General features: G+C 36.8%; 1 protein-coding gene across 3 annotated transcripts in view; it reads left to right on the top strand.

The window, feature by feature from the left end:
* MTBP (MDM2 binding protein) overlaps positions 1–20091 on the top strand; it is an 83084-nt gene that overhangs the window by 49096 nt on the left and 13897 nt on the right. For all 3 annotated transcript variants that reach the window (XM_027854072.1, XM_027854071.1, XM_027854070.1), the window contains exons 16-17: positions 1347–1502; positions 16841–16936. In XM_027854072.1, coding sequence (XP_027709873.1) covers positions 1347–1502; positions 16841–16936 — 252 coding nt within the window. The remainder of the gene's footprint in view (positions 1–1346; positions 1503–16840; positions 16937–20091) is intronic.

The raw sequence follows: 20091 nt of genomic DNA, 5'->3' as shown, positions 1-20091 counted from the left end.
TGTTACTTCAATGTTGCAAAGCTCTTCCTTGAGTCAAAACTTAATTGTTCTCCTTTTTCAGTTCTCATTACTTTCTATAGCTAGCTATTTTTGGTGACTTTTTTTTTATTATAATAAGCACCCAGCTTGGAAGTCCAGAGACCTATGTTATAGTCCTGGCTGTGTTATTGGAGAGTTATATAACTTTGGCCAATTCTTTTAACCCTACTGTTTCCCAGTTTCCTTATCTGTGAAATTAGAGTACCTTACACCTGTATAATAATTTTAGCTATTCAAAGTACTTTTGTACCCATTACCTCAGTTAGCAATAATACTTGTACCTTATCTACCCTTTGTGGCTGTTGAAAGCAGGACTTAGACAAGTATAAAATAGTATCCAAATGTCAGGTATTTCATGCTGGTGATTCATTGCCTTTTCATAGTGAGCCATAATCATGATTTGAAGAGACCTTGAGAATTTTATGATGACTGCATCTTTTCATGAGCATGCTGAATTCCAGTACTCTTTCAGTAAATTCTTAACATGGTAAAAGAGACATAAAGGACAGTAGTCCTTGCCCTGAAAAATTTACAATTTTGTAGGGTTTACAGAAGATATACTTACCAGTGTCATAAAAGCTTGTACAGTTTGAAATTTTAGAAACCTTATGTAAGTGCCAAACAGTGTGGTATGTAAAGAAGAAATTCAAGTATGGTGAGGTTAATCAGAGAAAATTCTGTGGAGGAGGAATACCTACCTCAGTACTGTCCTTAGGCGACAGCAGCACAAAAAGTCATGCCAGCATTGCTGACTTATGTAGGATGAAATCTGTTGTGATTTCTAGATTTTTTTTCCTTTTGTACTTACATTTAGTCATTCTCTCTTTTTATACATTTATTCAACAAGCATTTATTAAGCACCTACTATATTTCAGGCTCTGTGCTGGACTCTTGGTATATAAAGACAAAACCAAGATAATTCCTATCCTCAAAGAGCTTACTTACATCTTTTAAAATTATGCATATATATACACACACACACACACACACACATACACACACACACACACACACACACATATATATGTATATATACATATACCTGTATATGTTAGCTTTATTTCTAAATATTTCTCTTCACTCTCCCGCCCCCCCCTCCCAACAAGCAAGCCAACCATTGTAACAAGAATAAGGGGGGAAGAGAGGGAGCATTTTAACAAAGTAATAATCCTTTACTTATTCCTGGCTATAGAGTTAGTTTAGGTTTTATTTTATTAGTTTCTGATCTAGCTTTTTATCGTCAAGTTGAATTCTAGTTCTTCCTTAATAGATTAACTCCCCCCACCTCCTTCCCCCTTCCCCCACAGAACTCCTATGCTGTCACGTTCATCTGAGCAATTGCTGGGCCATAAGGATGGTCATCGGGAATCGGTCACCTTACTAGATGCAAAAGAACTGCTGAAATACTTTACACCAGATGGATTACCAATTGGGGATCTTCAGCCTTTGCATATCCAAAAGAGGTAAGCTATTAGTACTTATAAACTCATATAATTTATATTTATTACAAGTGATGCTTAATAACTAGCTTCTGATTGGCTCTGTTGCTTAGAGTACCATATTGATGATGCAGAGGTCTTACGCTCATTCTCTGTGATGTGATGTTCTTAACACTGTCGTAGGTTACAACCTGCACAAATAGTACCTGTCAGATATCGTGTGTTTGCATACTATTGACTCTAAGGGAAATTAAGGGTGAGGACTAAATGGACCATTAAATATTTGTTTTCAGCCACTGTTGGAAAAAGTATTCATTCAAAGCACATTCCTTACTGATGATAGACCAGTACAAGTGTCTTTATATACAAAAGGTAGCATATTATTATTATTCTCTGGAGAATAAATTTTGTATCTTTACAAAAACAGTCACTTTAGGGTTTTCCTGTAGTTTTTGATACTACCACTAGATGGCAGGAGTAGTCAGTCAGTCCGTCGTTTGCCACTGAAAGTCTGTCTACATTTTGCTGCTAAGAAATTGAAGTTCCCACTAGGAGGTATTATTCCAGGACGGAGACTGGGAAATGGGATTGGTGGGTTGGGAGGGAGGGAGACATAATAAACAAGCATTTCTGTACGTCGGAAGTTAAATGTTGGGGATACAGAGAAAGGCAGAAACATTGCTTCTCCCCACGGAACCTGTATTCTACTTGACACTCTCTCAATAACATGCAAAATATATAGAAAGTACATGGAAGGTAATTTCAGAGGGAATGTCCTATCAGAGCTGAAGGAGTGGAAGAGGAGTCTGGAAAGGCTGCCTGGAGGAGGTGGGATTTGAGTCTTGAAGGAAGTTGGGGGAAGTAAGAAGTAGAAGTGATGAAGCATTTCAGTCATGAGGGACAGGATAGTGAACCAGAAATGGGAGATGGAAGGTCGTGTTTGAGGAACTGTAAATAGGACAGTGTAGTTATGTTGTAGAATGCAGAGAAGGGAGTAAAGTGTGAAAAGATTGGAAAGAAAAGAGGGATCCAGATTGTGAAGGTCCTTAAATGCCATGCATAGGCAGTCAGAATGAGGGTCAGTGTTATTTCTATATGTACATGGCATTACTCTGGATAGTTTCCAGTATAGTGTGCTCTCTCCTTACTCCCTATTCCTATGTCCACCAGGTTAGTATTCTCATGACCAAAATAGCAACAATTTCTCCTGAAAGCTGCAGCTCACTCTTATCCAATAAGATGCATGTTTTCTGTCTTTTAGAATTGAGCCTTTTGAGAGAAGACTATGTATATTTTTTTTTTTTTTGGCGAGGCAGTTGGGGTTAAGTGACTTGCCCAAGGTCACAAGGCTAGTAAGTGTCAACTCTCTGAGGTTGGATTTGAACTCAGGTCCTCCTGACTCTAAGGCCGGATCTCTATCCACTGCGCCACCTAGCTGCCCCAATACTTTTTAATAGGAGTTAATCCATTACATAGCAATTAATCACACATTTATTGAATGATTATAATGAGATAATGTAAAGGTGTCTATAAAGTATGATACAATCAGCTGTTTTTATAAGTAAGCCCCTACAGAAGTCCTGTTCTGATTCCTCATTGTGAATGAGGCTTCTTTAAGCCTAGGTCCTGATAAGCTTTAGTAGCTTCTCTCAAGCTAGAAGGCTTATTAGTGAGACCTGACATGTCATTATCTGAGGGCCAGCCTTGCCACATTTGGAGAGGCTGTCTGCCAGAAGGTTGGTTATCGGTGACTTATCTTTTTTTTTTTTTTTTTACTATAGCACTTCTAGTTTTTTTGTCAGAAATTTAAATAATAATAGGTTCACAAAGTGTTTTACAAATTTTTATCATGATAACAATGCTGGAAGGTAGAGGCTATTATTATTCCCATTTTACAGATGGGGAAACTGGGGCAGATGGAGTTTAAGTGACTTGCTCATGGTCATCTTCTAATAAGTGACTGAGGCCATATTTGAACTCAGGCCTTCCTGACTCCCAAGCTCCTTGCTTTATCCGCTGCACCACCTAGCTGCCTATATCAAATCTGCCTTATTGGTCTGTATGCCAGTTTGCACACTCCAATCTTGTTCTTTTTTTGAATATCAGGACATTTGCCTTTTCTCTAGTCCTACAGCACATTCCTCCTGTTCTCCATTATTTTTTAGGTGTGATAATGATCAGCAATCACTTCTACCGCATTCAGTAATTTATGTGGATCTTGACTCAAATTCATCATGGACTGCTAGGTGCTCTTTTACTATCTCTCTACTTCCTTAAATTTTAGTCCTTTATTAAGTGTTTTTGGTTTTGTCCTTTCTGGTCAAAAGATTAGTCTTGGCAGAAAAAAGAGAAGCAAAACAAGAGTTGGGAAGATCTGTCTTCTCTGCAGCATCCCTGCCTGCCATGAATGGTTGTCCTGTCTCTTTTATCCTTTTCTCCCCATTATAACTTGATGGAACCCCAGAAAACTCCACCCTACCAGACTTCACCTTTTGTTTTTTGTCTGTAGTATTACTTAGCAGCCTCTGTGCGTTCTCCGCTTTGGCAGTCGAGAGGAAAGTGCTAGATTGGGGATTAACACCCAGTTTCATGCCCTCGCTTTTCCACCTGTAGCACCTTTGTGACTGTGGGCAACTCATTTCCTGTGCTGGGCTTCGGTTTTTTCAGCTGTAAAAATGTTGACTTTGTAAGACCCATTCTAGTTTTAAATCCATGATCTTATGTTGTTAATGTTCATTCATTTCAGTCATGTCTGACTCTCTGTGACCTTGTTTGGGGTTTTCTTGGCAAAGTGCTTTGCCATTTCCTTCTCCAGCTCATTTACCCACCGGGTTAAGTGACTTCCTTAGGGGCATATAGCTAGTAGATGTCTGAGGTCAGATTTGAACTCGGGTCTTCTGACTCCAGGCTTGGCGCTCTACCAGTGTGCCACCTAGCTGCCCTGTTCTTTGAGGGCTGTGCTATACTTGGATTCATCCTTATTTACCTGCCCTTGTTTCCCTTTTCTGTACATATCTTTTTAAAATTTAAGATGATCATTTAATTCCCAGTGTATCTACTTCAGTGTCTTTAAAACACCATACATAAATTACATATACAAATACATGTCATATGTAATGACTATGAATATTGCACAGCGTGACTAATGATTAATTTTTTTCCAGTTTTTGTGGGGTAGGAAAGAAAGATTAATTGTTCCATACAGGTGAGTTAAATAGATAAAGTTATAATTAGGCTTTACTCAAGTGCCAAAAGGTTTTTTTTTTCCTGAGAGATAGGAAGTATCACAAGTCAAATATATCTAGAATTTTATGCACTTTGCTGAATTATCAGAGGATACTAAATATAGTACCTACTCTTGATGACTCTGGTTCATAATTGTGACTATCAGTTCTTGTACTGTATATCTCCACTATGTTATGTTTGATCTGTGACTGACTTAAAGTATGTTTAGTTTGTTCATGGCTTTAATAAAATCAGAGTATTGGGATCTCATAGCTGTACATTTAGCTCTTCTCTTTGGAAGTCAAAGAATATTGCACTAAGCTCTTGACAGGCTCTCTGTACCCCAGTTTCCTCATCTGTAAAATGAGGATAATAACTACCCTGCCTTTCTCACACAGTTGTTGTGAGGAAAACATTTTTATATCTTAAAAAGTCCTATATAAATGTAACTCATTATTACTACATGGTTATTCTCCCAGGGCCTCCATGTTTTCCTGTCATTTATCACTTTTCCTGTCATTTTGCCTGTTTCTACTTATTTCCCCATTCCAGCTTAGTATTTCAAATCTGGTGGTGAATGTGTAGATGAAGTAAGCTGTGAATAATAGAGCAAGGACATCTCTTACAGAGTGCGGGAACCTGAGAGGGTATTTTTGGAGCACTTCAGGATTCACAAGATTCTTTGTTACATCTGGGTTGTGCTCTGGTCTTGGAGTGCTTGAGTTTGTGAAGGCTCATCTCATATCTTGCTGAATAGTTATTGGAGGGGACCAAAGTTACTCACCTTCAGAAGCAAATATAATACTTTTTCAAATTTCAAGAGCCATAAGGCATAAAGAAGATGAGGGCTAGAAAACAAAGATGCTGCATAATCTTGTTAGAGTATATGGGTGAGTATTTTATATAATAGCTAAGAATTAGGTCTGGGAGTAAAATCCGAGTATTCCAGTTCCCAGACTAGTATTTTATACTGTCATTACAGTCTTTGTTTTTGAAAACTGTCAGATGTTGTGCTTTAAAATAAAAATGGGATCCATTTCAGGTTTTAAAATCAGAACATGTTTTGATTAAATTCTGAAGAGCTAGTCAAAATACAGCTATTAAAAAACTATGAAAAGCATAAACAGTATGACTAATATTATTCTACCTTCTGCGTCTTTCAAAGAAGGAAAGTTGCCTTTACGAAGAGCTTCAGAATATTTCGGTATTTGCAAGCAAGTCTACACTATTCAAAAATCACTGGTAGATAACACTACCAACATTTTCTGTACAGGCTGCAGCAGAATTTCTGTGCTAATAAAATAATGGACTTTTTTTTTTTCTTTAATCCTCCATTATTGAAGCTTAGAAGAAGTGGGTTGCAAATGATTCATCTGAGCCCTTCCTTGTGTGTTCAAGATGAATATTACCAGCTATGCTCAGCAGGGTGAAGTATTTTTACTTTCTTGTAAATGATGATGGCCTTTCTTATACTCAGTATAACCTTTCTTAGTCTTAAGCAGTTTCATGTTTATCCTATTTTAACCAGCAAACATTTATCAAGTGACTGCTATGTGCCAGGCACTGGTAATGACAAAGACCAGAGTGAAACAATCCCCACTTGCAACAAGTTTGCATTCTGCAAGGGAAGGTGAGGTACATATATCAAGTTATACAGAAAACACAAAGCAGATACAAGGTAACTAGGAGTTTGGGGAGGGCAGTTGAGGCAAGGTGCTCACATCTAGGAGAACCAGACAAGGCCTTATGAAGAACTTGGCACTTGAGCATAATCTTGAAGGAAATCCAGGTGTCCCAAACTTGGAGGTAAGGAGAGAGTAAGCGTTCTGGGAATGAAGGACCACCAGTGCAGAGGTATGGAGATGGGAGATAGAGTGCCGTGAGTAAAGGATGGCAAGGTCAGTGTGACTGAATGGTAAAAAATGTGTGGAAAGGAGTCATTTGTAAGTGAGTCTGTGAAGATAGGAAGGTACTAGTGTGGGAAAGTCTTTAAAGGCTTAAACAGAGGAGTTTATATGAAGCTAGAGGTTATATCCCTATTATATCCCAGTGAAGCTTATTGGAGAAGAGAAGGTTGGCATAGCCAGTTATATCTGAACTTTAGGAAAAATTACTTTGACAGCCAAGTGAAGAATGGATTAGAGTGGGGATAGACTTGAGGCAGGGAAGGCAAACAGGTTATTATAGTAAGTTTGGGCAAGAGGAGATAAGGCCATGAACTAAGGTGGTGACTGTGAAGTGGAAAGAGGGTGATTTATATTAGGGATATTGTGGAAATAAAAAATAACAAAATTGGGCAACTGTATATATGAGGTTAATTAGAAGGAGGAGTTGAATATGACACTGAGAATGCAAATCAGTCATGTGAAGGATGGTGGTACTTTTGACAGAAATATGGAAGTTTTTGTAAGCATAAAATGCTACATAAATGTGAATTGTTATAATTATTAGTAAAAGCCAGGAGAACAGAAAGAGGGCACTAGTGAAGAGAATGCATGCATCAAGAAATAGTGTCATGGGTTTGAAATGCACAGTCCCCTTTCTTGTAAATAATTAAAATTTACAAAATATTTTGTGCTGCCCATCATACTGTTTTCTCCCAGAAGCTCATTATCCATATGTGTTTTAGACAGTATTTTGACAAAAAGTGTTTTCTACAAAGTTCATCAATACTGAAGTGTATCTCCATGATATGCATCTTAGGCCCTTTATGCCTTAGTAAGTGGTCTTCCTGTGGCCAAAAGAAAAATAACCATCTGCTGGTCTAAATTCTGGTGATGAATAACTAACTTGCTGACCTGGTCTTTGGATGGGAGTTAGACAACTCATTGCGTGATCTTTGCTGGAAACCTCTCTGACTTCTAGAGTTGGAAAGGACCTGTCAGATCTTCCACTAGAACTTACGTTCACTTCCACTTTGTTGGAATAGGATGTTAGTGGATGTTCTAAAAAGTTAATTTTTAATAAATACTAATATCTTTACTGTCTCTTGACTAAATTATATGACAATTAGCTGTATGCAGTGGAAGTAGGTCGTACAGTGGATAAAGAACCAGGCTTGGAGTCAGGAAGACCTGAGTTCAAATTTGGCTTGGTTTCTCATCTGTAAAATGGGATCACACTGGAAAAGGAAATGACAAACCACTCCAATATCTTTGCCAAGAAAACTCCATGGACATGTAGAGTCAGACACGACTGAACAGCTAAACAACAACAAAGGGAAGTGAATTATTTCCTCAATATATCAGATTTTTTTTTTGTTAGTACATCATTTAGAAAACCTTCCAGAGGACAATTAGTATTGTAGTATGTTTTAATTCTCTTGAACGCTTTATTTGAATTCATGATGAATCATGAATCAAAAGGTGAATTTGAGAAATGTTTTACTAATAAACAAAACTAGATTATATTGTTGTTTTTAGGTGGATGGATATGAGAGAGATAAAGTAAGTGCATGTACTTTAGGGTCTTGAACATTATCTTTATGCTACTCAGATAAGTTAAGTCTCTTCCTAATATTACCTTCTAATTTTTCAGAACAGATTGGTCTTAATCTACTTAACAAGCTTTACCTGTGTTGTTGTTTTGATTGATGTAACCAGTAATCATAAAAAGAATGGCTCTGGGATGGAAGTGACGTAAAAGTGATATTCATTGAAGGTCAAAAGTATTTTGTTTCACAAAGTTTGAACAGTAATGTTAGTATGAATAGGAATTAAGGCAAATTTTTTTTATGAATTTTTCTCTGTTAATCCATTTCCCTACTCCATCCTTGCCAATCTCTTTATCTTTGTACCTAGTGCAGTGTATCACATGTGGTTTGCCTTTCAATTTCTTACAGACAAAATTTGGGGAGGCAACATAGAAAGATGAAAGGAGGGAGAAGGAAGGGAAGATTGAGAACCTGTTATGTTCCAGGCACTGTGCTAAGTGCTTTACAAATATTATCTCATTTGATCCTCACAACTCTGATAGGCAGATGCTACTCTGATCCCCATTTTGGGAAAAGTGAGGTAGATAGAGGTTAAGTAACTTGCTCCCTGTTACACATCTAGTACATGTCTAAGGCTGGATTTGAACTCAGTTCTTCCTGACTCCTGGCATAGCAGTTTATCCACTGGACTACCTACTTGCCTCAGAATGGGAGAAGATAAGACACAAAAGGGAGCTGAAAAGCAGAGAGGTGATAGTACCAGGTTGGGCTCATGGTTTTGAAATCTAAATGAAGTCAGGAACAGGGCCGGGAGAAGTATGAAGACAGGTCAGCTTCAGCTCCTCCATAGAATGGAGGCTCCATCCAGGAGAAAGTAGTCAGTGGGAGAAGTTGGGCAGGCGTTGCAGAGGGATATATTCAAGGACTTTGAGTCAACAGAAACTTAAGTCCAGAATTCACCTTCTACGTTAGCTGTATAACTGTGGGTAAATTACATAACTTCTCTGAACTTCAGTTTCCTCATTTGTAAGGTGGAGGTAATTATATTTGGCAGTTCCTTCACAAGTTTTCTGTGAGAATCAAATGAGATAATTCTGGATTTTGAATACTTTCTATATAAATATGAGATACTGTTATCATTTTTTAGTGAGTCTTTTGCTGGGAGTGGTCTAGCATGGATGCTTTTAATTTTGAGAGTGTGTAAGATTATGTTTGAAAAACAAGAAACACAAAAAGTCAATATAATAAAGAGCCCTTGAGAGCTGAAAAACTTATAAAACAAAAAACATAGGTACTGAAAAATGTAGGAAAATTTCATTTATTTGGAACCTATTAATTAGACATTTGTATGAATTGAAATAGTGGCTGGGCTGAAGTTTATTTTTGTTCAGTGAAATAGGATTTCATAAGCAAATTAATAGTATTGGTAATAGACTCACATTTATAACACTTGAAGCTTGGAACAACTCTGGTTTGTTTTTTTTTTTTGTTTGTTTCCTGTGGCACATTCTGGCTATTATTGAGGTTCCCAAAGGGTAAGAAACTTGCCTGGTATCACACAGCAATCAACACACTCTCTCCGGGGGCTATTGTTCCGATCAAGGTAGAGAGAGGACTATTTACCTTCCTCAGTAATCACAACCAACTTTTCAGCGTTTACATGGCTCCATTTCTCTTATCAGTGTTTGAATTGCAGCTTGTCCTTATGAATTGGTTAAAGCAGAAAAGCTTTTTGTCAACTTTGTATTGGCTATTCATTTATGTAATTGTGTGACCATAAAAGTATTTTTTTTAAATTCAGGTTTTTCATAGTTCAGTTTGATCTTACCCCTGATCCATTCAGATTATTGCGTTCAATCTTCCAGACTCATTTGGTTATGAATATTGGTCATTTATACTTTTTTGTCAAAGAAAACTTCTCTTTGTTATTAAGAATCTTTAAGTTTTTAAATTTTGAGATTATTTCTCTTGTTCTTGCTCTATCAAAAATAAACTGGACAAGAAGTGTATACATTTTTTACATATGGAGTTTTGGGGTTACTGTGTTTTCAAATGAATGATCCAGGATTGCAAAGGCATGGTCCATTGGTCAGAACTGAAATAGGTACTTTCTGTGCACAGGGTGTCTGTTAAGGTTCCAGAAAGTGATGACTTTAAGGGAAGTTGAAAAGTTGGGTGCTATATATTCTTAGCCAAACTTGCCTTTACTGTTACCACAAGGAAGGTTGAACATACTTTCTACGCTGTAACAAAACTCATTATGAGCCAATCTGCCATTTGTGTACTTCAGCATGTAAAATGAGAATGAGTAGCAGCAGCAAACCTCAGAGCTAGTTAGATTTAGCATGAGAGAATAGAAGGAGTTAAAAGCTGTGTTTGAATCCTGCCTCTGGCATTGATTTACTAGAAGTTTGAGCCCAGGTATATTGCTTAACCACCTTTCTAAGCTTCATGTGTCTCCTCAATAAAATGAGGATATTTGTCATTTCTACTTGACAGGGTTGTTATGAGGAGCAAATGAGATAATGTCTTTAAAGTGCTCTGCAAAACCTGTAAGCCTAGGGAGAGGTCAGCTTTTTTATTTTTTTTTATTTTGGTCATCAGAATGGATTGGTTGCTTCTTATAGCTGCAAATCACAAGTTAAGTGATCTGCCTTCCATTTCTTGCCTCCACCAGTCCTTTATGTTTTTCTCTGGCTGTGCAATGTGTCCCATCTACCCAGTCAAAATTTCTGTTCTTCTTTATCCAGCCTTAAATAGAATTAAAAGCCTGGTTAATAATTGCTCATTGCTAGCATTTGTATGGGACAGCTAGGTGACACAGTGGATAGAGTGTCAGGCCTGGAGTCAGGAAGACCTGAATTCACCTTAGACAGTTGTGTGATCCTAGGCAAATCACTTAACCCTTTTTACCTCAGTTTCCTCATCTGTAAAATGAGCTGAAGATGGAAATGGCAAACCACGGCAATATCTTTGCCAAGAAAACCCCAAAAGGGGTCATGAAGAGTCAGACACAACTGAAACAATTGAACAACAACAAACCATTTATATTTCACTTTAAGATTTGCAAAGCACTTTATATGTGTTCACTTTTATGTATGTTAACTCATTTTATCCTCACGATAACCTTGTGAAATAAGTACTATTGTTATTATCCCCATTTTACAGATGGGGAAACTGTGACACAGAGAGGTTAAGTAACTTGTCCAGGCTCACACAGCTACCAGTTGTCTGATGCAGGATTTAAATTTAAAGGACAGCTAGGTGGCGCAGTGGATAGAGCTCTGGCCTTATTCAAATTCAGCCTCAGACACTTACTAGCTGTGTGACCCTGGGCAAGTCACTTAGTCCTGATTGCCTTACCAAAAGGCAAAAAAAAAAAAAGATTTACGTTTAAGTCTTCCAGACTCCAAGGTCCTGTGCTCAATGCACTGTCACCTAGCTTCTTATTTATAGTAACTTACACTAGGGTGGAAATAACTAAAGACTAATCCATAGCATTTTAGAATGAGGAATTCGTTACCTCAAATGAATTTGAAATTGATGAACTGTGTTGGAGATAACTTTTTTTGGGGGGCTAGGCGATGGGGCTAAGTGACTTGCCCAGGGTCACACAGCTAGTAAGTGTTATGTGTCTGAGGCCAGATTTGAGCTCAGGAAAATGAGTCTTCCCAACTCCAGGCCTGGTGCTTTATCCACTTCTCTACTTAGCTGCCTGTTGCTTTTATTATTATTTGCCAAATGATCTTCTGTATCTCCTTTCCTTACTCATCTTCCACATCTGTTCACCTGTATGAACATTAAGTGGTTCTCAAGGTTCTTCTCTCAAAGCCTCTCCACAGTGATTTTTGAGCAACCCAAGTGAAGTATACACGTATACTTCTTGGGATACACAGAAGTATTAGAATTGAGGAGAGCGGCCCCGGTGTTCAGCATACTTGTCACATTCACCAACTTCTGCTGCACTCCTTGTGTTCAGTGCTGGCTGTGGTGGATGGTTAGGTGCCCAGGCACCTCTCCAGGGGTATGGACAAGTAGGCAGTCCCTCCATACCTGTCTTAGCATGCTTCTGTCCTTATTCCCTGGCCATCACTGCAGCAGTAGCAGCAACATGGTACACTTTATGCCTCCTGACCCTCCGTATCTTCCTTACTGTGGGAAACCCCATGCTGCAACTGGGAAAGCTCAATCCTGCTTCTCCAGAATTGTGGACCTTTTCAGGTCTTTATTCTTGGGGGGAAATAGTTGATATTTGTGCTCTACAACCCAGGACAGATTTAGGCATACTACACAGAATCCTGGGGTGGGCATAAAGGCCCTCTTTGAACCCAGGCAGCCTAACTGGCCTTGGAAAATGCTTCTTGAGAACAAGAGCTTCTTTCTACCTGCCCAGACTCCTGTTCTCTAGAAGAACAAGAGAAGTTTGTCTTGGCCCAGGATGAAATACATCAAGGAGATCCCAAGAAGAGCAGATACAGCAAGGGCAACAGCAATTAGTAAGAAGTGAGAGGTCATGGCAGCAGCTCCCATCAGGGGCTTGGTTCTAAAGTAGAGAGGCGCAGAAGTCGATGGCAGAGTAAAAGCAGGGACTCCCTTGAGTTTTCCCCAAATACCTGTAAAAAAGTCAACAGCTTGCTACAAAAGACCCCCCAAAATACTGAAGAAAATAACACCTTAAAAAATAGACTAGACGAAATGGCAAAAGAGGTCCAAAAAGCCAATGAGGAGAAGAATGCCTTAAAAAGCAGAATTGGCTCAATGGAAAAAGCAGTCCAAAAGCTCACTGAAGAAAATAATTCCTTAAAAATTAGATTGGAGCAAATGGAAGCTAATGGCTCTATGAGAAATCAAGAAATTATAAAACAAAACCAAAGAAATGAAAAAAATAGAAGACAATGTGAAATACCTCATTGGAAAAATAACTGATCAGGAGAGATAATTTAAAAATTATTGGACTACTTGAAAGCCATGGTCAAAAAAAGAGCCTACAAATCATCTTTCAAGATTACCAAGGAAAACTGCCCTGATATTCTAGAACCAGAGGGACAAATAGAAATTGAAAGAATCTACCAATCACCTCTTGAAAGAGATCCCAAAATGAAAACTACCAGGAATATTATAACCAAATTTCAGGGTTCCCAGGTCAAGGAGAAAATATTGTAAGTGGCCAGAAAGAAATAATTCAAGTATTGTGGAAACACATTCAGGATAACACAAGATTTATCACCTTCTACATTAAAGGATTAGAGGGCTTGGAATATGATATTCCAGAGGTTAAAGGGGCTAAGTTTAAAACCAAGAATCACCTACCCAACAAAACTGAGTGTAATCAATGAGGGGAAAAAATTGATATTCAATGATGTAGAAGAATTTAATACATTCTTGAGAAGCCAGAGTGAAATAGAAAAATTGACTTTCAAATGCAGGACTCGAGAAGCATGAAAAGGTAAACAGGAACAAGAAATCATAAGGGACTTATTAAAGTTGAACTGTTTACATTCCTTCATGGAAAGATAATTGTAACTCATGAGACCTTTCTCATTATGAGGGTAGTTGGAGGGAATATATATACAGACAGAGGGCACAGGGCAAGTTGAATATTAAGGGATGATATCTAAAAACTAAAATTAAGGAGTGAGAGGAATGTATTGGGAGAAGGAGAAAGGGAGACGTAGATTGGGGTAAATTACCTCATATAAAACAGGCAAGAAAAAGCTTTTGACATGGAAAGGAAGAGAGGGGAGGTGAGAGGGAAAGAGTGAACGTTACTCTCATCAGAATTGGTTTAAGGATCAAATAACATACATGTTCAGTTGGGTATGGAAATCTATCTTACCCCATAGGAAAGTAGGGGAGAAGGGGAGAAGAGTGGGGTATGTGAGAGAAGGGAGGGCAGATTGGGGGAGGGGGTAATCAGAAGCAAACACTTTTGAGGAGGGACAGGGTCAAAGGAGAGAATAGAGTAAACAAGGGGTGGGATAGGATGGAGGGAAATATAATTAGTCTTTCACAACATGACTATTATGGAAGTGTTTTGCATGACTACATATGTATAACCTATATCAAATTGCTTGCCTTCTCAGTGAGGGTGGGGCGGGGGGAGAGAATTTGGAACTCAGAGTTTTAAAAATGATGGTTGAAAATTGTTTTTACATGCAACTGGGAAATAAGATACACAGGCAATGGGATATAGAAATCTATCTTACCTTACAGGATAATAGAAGGGGAAGGGGATAAGAAAAGGGGGGAGGTGATAGAAGGGAGGGCAGATTGGGGGAAGAGGTAATCAGAATGTATGCTGTCATGAGATGGGGAGAAATTTTGGAACTCAAAATCTTGTGGAAGTGAACGTTGAAAGCTAAAAATATATAATTTTTTTTGAAAAAAGAATACATTTAAAAAAAAATAAAAGATTTTCACCCTAACCTCCAATCCATTGGAGAACTTGGCAATGAGTTAAAAAGGCTATTTGTTAGGAAATCACTGTCTACCATATTGTCATCTGCCTGGCAGCTGCCCCTTCTTCCCACCTGGAACAGCCTTTTCCAGATTTTTGAAAACTGACCTTCAGAGACCACTATTCTTGGTCTCTTCCCTACCACCCACCATACCAGGAAAAATAAATTTGCTTTCTGAATTTCAAGAGAACTCTTTGTATAATTGGTGAATTGTATTGAAAAATGAGTATTGATATTTAGTAACTTCAGCCAGTGGTCTACTTCTTCCATTTGAATGTACATATTGAGCAGAAGTATTCATCTTTATCATTTATTATTTATTATTCATCTCTGGTAGCCATTAAAATCTAGTATCAAAACAAACTAAACTTAGAACTGAACCTTCAGATTGCATTAGGAGATGGATTTTATACTTTATGAAGTATAAATATATAAATCAGTCCTTTGGGATAGTGGCTGGTCATTGCATAGATTGAAGTTCTTATGTCTTTTAAAATTGTTTGTCTTTACAGTGTTTTTGTTATCCTAAAAATGGTCCTCCTTATGGTGCAGAATGAGACATTTTCTGACATTTCAAATTAGGGGAGATTTGTTTTGCTTGAGTAGGTGTGTTTGTTTCAAAGATTTTTGTTTTTCTTTTTTCTAAAGAGGGTAGATAGGGAAGAAGAGAAAATGGATTTTTGTTAATTGAAAAAAATTATATTGGTATCACAAAATGTTAAACCAAGATTTTCAGAAATAATGATGCATATTCAATCACATTTTCTCACTAAAAATTATAATTTTAGTGAGATTAGAAAGACATTTTATACTATTAAATGAAATAAAATATTTTAAAAATATTGTTTATTTAATCTTTACCACATCCTTTTTAATGTCCATTTTTATATTTCATAATGTATATAATGTGATTTTGTGTGTGTGTGTGTGTGTGTGTGTGTACTTATTATGTATATACGGGCAGGTAGGTGGTGTGGATAGAATTGCAGTCCTGGAATCAGGAAATCCCGAATTCAAATCTAGCTTCAGACACTAACTGTGTAACCCTGAGCAAGTCATTTAACACTGTTCACCTCAGTTTCCTCATCTGCAAAATGAGCTGGAGAAGGAAATGGCAAAACAGCTCTAGTATCTTAGCTAAGAACCCTCCTTCCCCCCCTCCAAAAAAAAATGAAAGGGTGGTCCATGAAGAGTTAGACACAACTGAAACAACTAAACAAAGACATGTATAATTTATATAGATGAGTGTTCAAAATTTTTTTACTGCTGCAGATGTGCAAACAAAAAGATATGGAGACCAATGTTCTACACTATGACTAAATTAGACTATACACTATCCTTACCTTTTCTTCCCATCAGTTTTTTTTTTTTTTTTTTTTTTACTTTGGAATGCCCTGCTCAGTCCCATCCCTCTCTGTTGGAATTCTGTCCATTCTTTAAAATTCAACTCAAATGCCACCTTTTCCATGGAGTTTTCTTTATTTGTCTCCATCCTTACCCTAATCCCCTAATGATCTTTTGCCTTTCATACCTAAGTTTATACCTTTCTTGTGTACCTCTCATTCTTTTGTTTTATAATTGTGTATTATATGATATCATATTTGTGTATTTGTATCATAATAATCTTCTCTCTGAAGAAATTTGGAATTGATTGTGTGACATGGCGTGTCCACCTCAGAGAAGGTGCTGTGCTGCTCTGTGAGCAAAGCAGAATTGAAGTAGCTGTAAAGAAATGTGATGTGGCGCAAATTTAGAGAATCCATCTCTAATGTTCATGTCCTATTTGTGCCCAACCTGTGGAAGAACATTCCGAGCTTGATCGTTCTGATCAGCCACAGTCAGACACATTGCAATTTGAAGTTAACATAGTGATGTCCTTTTGGTCTTGTTTGAGAATGCAGGACAACAACCAACATACTTCTCATTTATTTTTTTGTATTATAATTGTGTCGTATCTCCTATAACACATACTTAAATGTCTATTAAATTGAATTGCATTAACTATCCATTTTTTTGTTCAAAATGAATATCCGTTCAGTTATTGAAGAGGCAGAAATGTGAGCAAAAGAAAAAAATTACAGAATATGGTCTTACCTTTTTCTCATCTCTCCTGGGATTGTATCCCAAGTGGTTATCAATTACAGAAGTAGAAGTGAAATCTCTATATTTAGTATCATTTCTTATTTTAATTGTTTATTTAGCATCATATATTTTAAAGTATCAAATTTTTTTTTTGTTTGTTGTAGTGAAAATACTTTTCTTCTGACACCAGAACTTACGCCTGGGAAAGTACAAGTCTTACCTTTTGAAAAAGCTTCTGTGTGTCACTATCATGGAATTGAGTAAGTTTTAAACAATAATTATATATGTATCATATGAATTACAAACTATTTTCTTTCTTCAGTTGTTCCTACAATATTACTCAGTTTGACTCTTTGAGTTGAGTGACTTTACATAAGTATGGATTTAGACACAGGACCAAAGAATAAAAATCTTAAAAAGAGAGAAACTAAGTAGTGAACTCAGTTAACTGAGTCCCATGAATGTTACAATTTGTACCATGTCTACTAAATTTAGAACTGAATTGGAGAAATTTTATTTCATATACCTTTCAGAAGCTTAAACATATATTTTAATCATTAATCAGTTAAGCATTAGTTAAAAGATACTTTAATGAAAATAACTTTTTTTCTGAGATGATGTGCCTCTAGTTTTAAGACATATGCTTTTCTTGAGTCATAATAATGGTGAGAGAATAATTATGTAATAATTTAAGAGTGACTGCCTGAAGCTAGATTTTGTTGTTAATGGGTAAAATAAACATTGTTCATAAGTAGTATTAATTGGATAATCAGAATAAAATTCATTAGAGTTTACTTGCTTGTGGTTTGGGTGTCCATTGTGTTCTATTTCTCATAAATCCTCAATTTGGAAAGGAAATTGAAATGAGAAAAATTAAGTTAGTTATGTATGTAAATAGCTGTTATTGAAATTTTCTCTAGTTTAATTTTTTTTCTGGAACTTGATAGTTCATAATTTAAGATGATATTTCATAATTCTCAACTGAAACATTATTTTAATTTCAGTTTTTATATAAGTGTTAGTAAAAAATGTTTGGGGTTTTTTTTGGCCATAGTCTCTAAATTATATCTTAGTTAGGAATATGTAGGGAGCAGGTGAAGCAATTTATAGTATGTACCCAGTTATCTTATTTCAGGACTTCATCGATCATTGAGATCATGGGTGTTGAGTAAAACCTCTACCAAAAAAATTGCAGCCCCACTGTGCCTTAGTAAAATGTTTGATGAATTGCTGTGATCAAAAATTTCATTGTTTCAGGTGATCAACCTTTCTCTATTTAATAGTTTTGTAACCTTAGTTATCCTTGACTTTTCACTCTGTCTCACCATTGCCACCCCCATGCATTTGTCCAGTTCTGTCTATTCTTTCTCCCTGTCTCTTTCATTCATCTCCTTACATTGCCACCACATTACTTTAGGTTCTAACCTTCACCCCTCACTTGTACTATTGTAGTAGCCTCCTGATTGATCTCCCTGCTTCCAGTCTCTTCTTTTTAATCATTGTCTATACAGCTGTCAAAAATCATTTTCCTGAGATAAAATGCAGAGTCCTCAGTTTGACATTGAGTTCTTCACAGTCTGTCTCTAGTCTACCTTTCTAGACTTATTTTACATTATTCCCCTTCAGGTACTATGCTCTAGCTAAATTGACCAGCTTCATATTCCCTGAATCTAGCATGCCTCTATGCATTTACACAGACTATCCTGAATGCTTGGAATGAGCCTTCATTCTTAAAACCCTCACTCTTAAAATTTTAGCTTCTTTCAAAGCTTAGCTTAACATACTATTTCTGTTTTTTTTTCCTTTTCTTTTTTTTTTTTTTTGGTGAGGTAATTGGGGTTAAGTGACTTGCCCAGAGTCACACAGCTAGTAAGTGTCAAGTGTCTGAGGCCAGATTTGAACTCAGGTCCTTCTGACTCCAAGGCCAGACCTCTATCTACTGTGCCACCTAACTGCCCCAACATACTATTTCTGATATGAGGCCTTTCCCGATCTGATGCCATATCTAATAGTCTTTTCTCAGTCTTTATATTTCTTCACCTCTCTTTAACTTTTGTCAGTGTTAACTATCACCTTCTCCTAGATATCATACTCAGGTTTTCATAATATTGCTCTCTCCTGGTTTTCTTCCAACCTGTCAGACCCTGGTCTTCTTTGCTTTATCATTGTCCATGTGTCACCCCCATGCATGGGTGTATGTCTAGAGCTCTGTCCTGGTCCTTCTTTTTTCTCATTATCAATAGTTATATTCAAATCTCTCCAGATCTTTTTCAGATCTGTATATCCAACCTTATGCTTTTTTCTCAACTCCAGTTGCACGTCATCTACTGCCTATTGTATATCTCTAAGAAAATATCTCATATAGGCATCTCAAACTTGGCATCTTTGCAATAGAATTCTTTATCTTCCTCTAAAACTCTCCCTAGTTCTAAAGTCCCTTCTTCTAAGGACTCTGCTATCCTTCTAGTTGCTTACGTTTGCAACCTTAGAGTCATCCTGGCCTAGACCATCTCTTTTCACTCCAACATGTACTTTGTTTCCAGTTCTTTTGCAACCACAAAAAGTGCTGCTCTAAATATTTTGTGTATATGGAGTCTTTATTTGGACCTCCTTGGGTTTAGCAGTGGAATCTTTGGGTTAAAGGGTATGAAAATTTTAGTCACTTTAATTACATAATTCCAAATTACTTTACAGAAGGTTGTACCAGGTTCACAACTTTACTAACAATGAATTAGTGTGCCAGTCTCTCTCCACAGCTCTTTCATTGACTATTCCTACTCTCTCTACTTTTGTTTCTCATTTAGGTAGGCTTAATGGCTTAGATGACAGATAAACAGTTTAACCACCCAAAATATATAGACCTTTAGAATTTCTTCCTAACATAATGGTATTCTGGAAAGGTTTTTTTTTTTAAAATTGTGCTCTCTGGTAGATGACCATCTTAGACTTAAACAAGCATAGTGTATTTTATTTTATCCCTTCATTTTTTACTCAATGTCTCTATGTTTTAAACACATTTTTTACATAAATTAAAATTTTGAGTTTTGTTCTCAATCCATTTCTCTATTTTTTTTTATTGAGAAAATTGATCCATTCATATAGGATTATAACAGCTATTTTTTTTTCCAGTTACCTCCTAATATGGATGTAAATTGGGGATTGTTAATCTGGTGTTTATGAACTTGATTTTTAAAAATATTTTTATAAATTTTTCAGGTATGATTATAATCTTATGTATTTTTATTTTATGCCTTTAAAGCATTATTCTGAGAGGGAGTCCATGGGTCTCACCAGATTGACGCAAAAATGAATCCCTGATATAGGTAGATAGGTGAGTGGATAGGTGTGAATGAGTAAGTAGGTGGATGGATAGATAGATAGATAGATAGATAGATAGATAGATAGATAGATAGAT

Source organism: Vombatus ursinus, unplaced genomic scaffold (genome assembly GCF_900497805.2).
Source record: "Vombatus ursinus unplaced genomic scaffold, bare-nosed wombat genome assembly UNPS02010284.1, whole genome shotgun sequence".
NCBI lineage: Eukaryota > Metazoa > Chordata > Mammalia > Diprotodontia > Vombatidae > Vombatus > Vombatus ursinus.
Note: the sequence above shows the minus strand (reverse complement) of the source record. Positions and strands in the feature narration are given on the sequence as shown.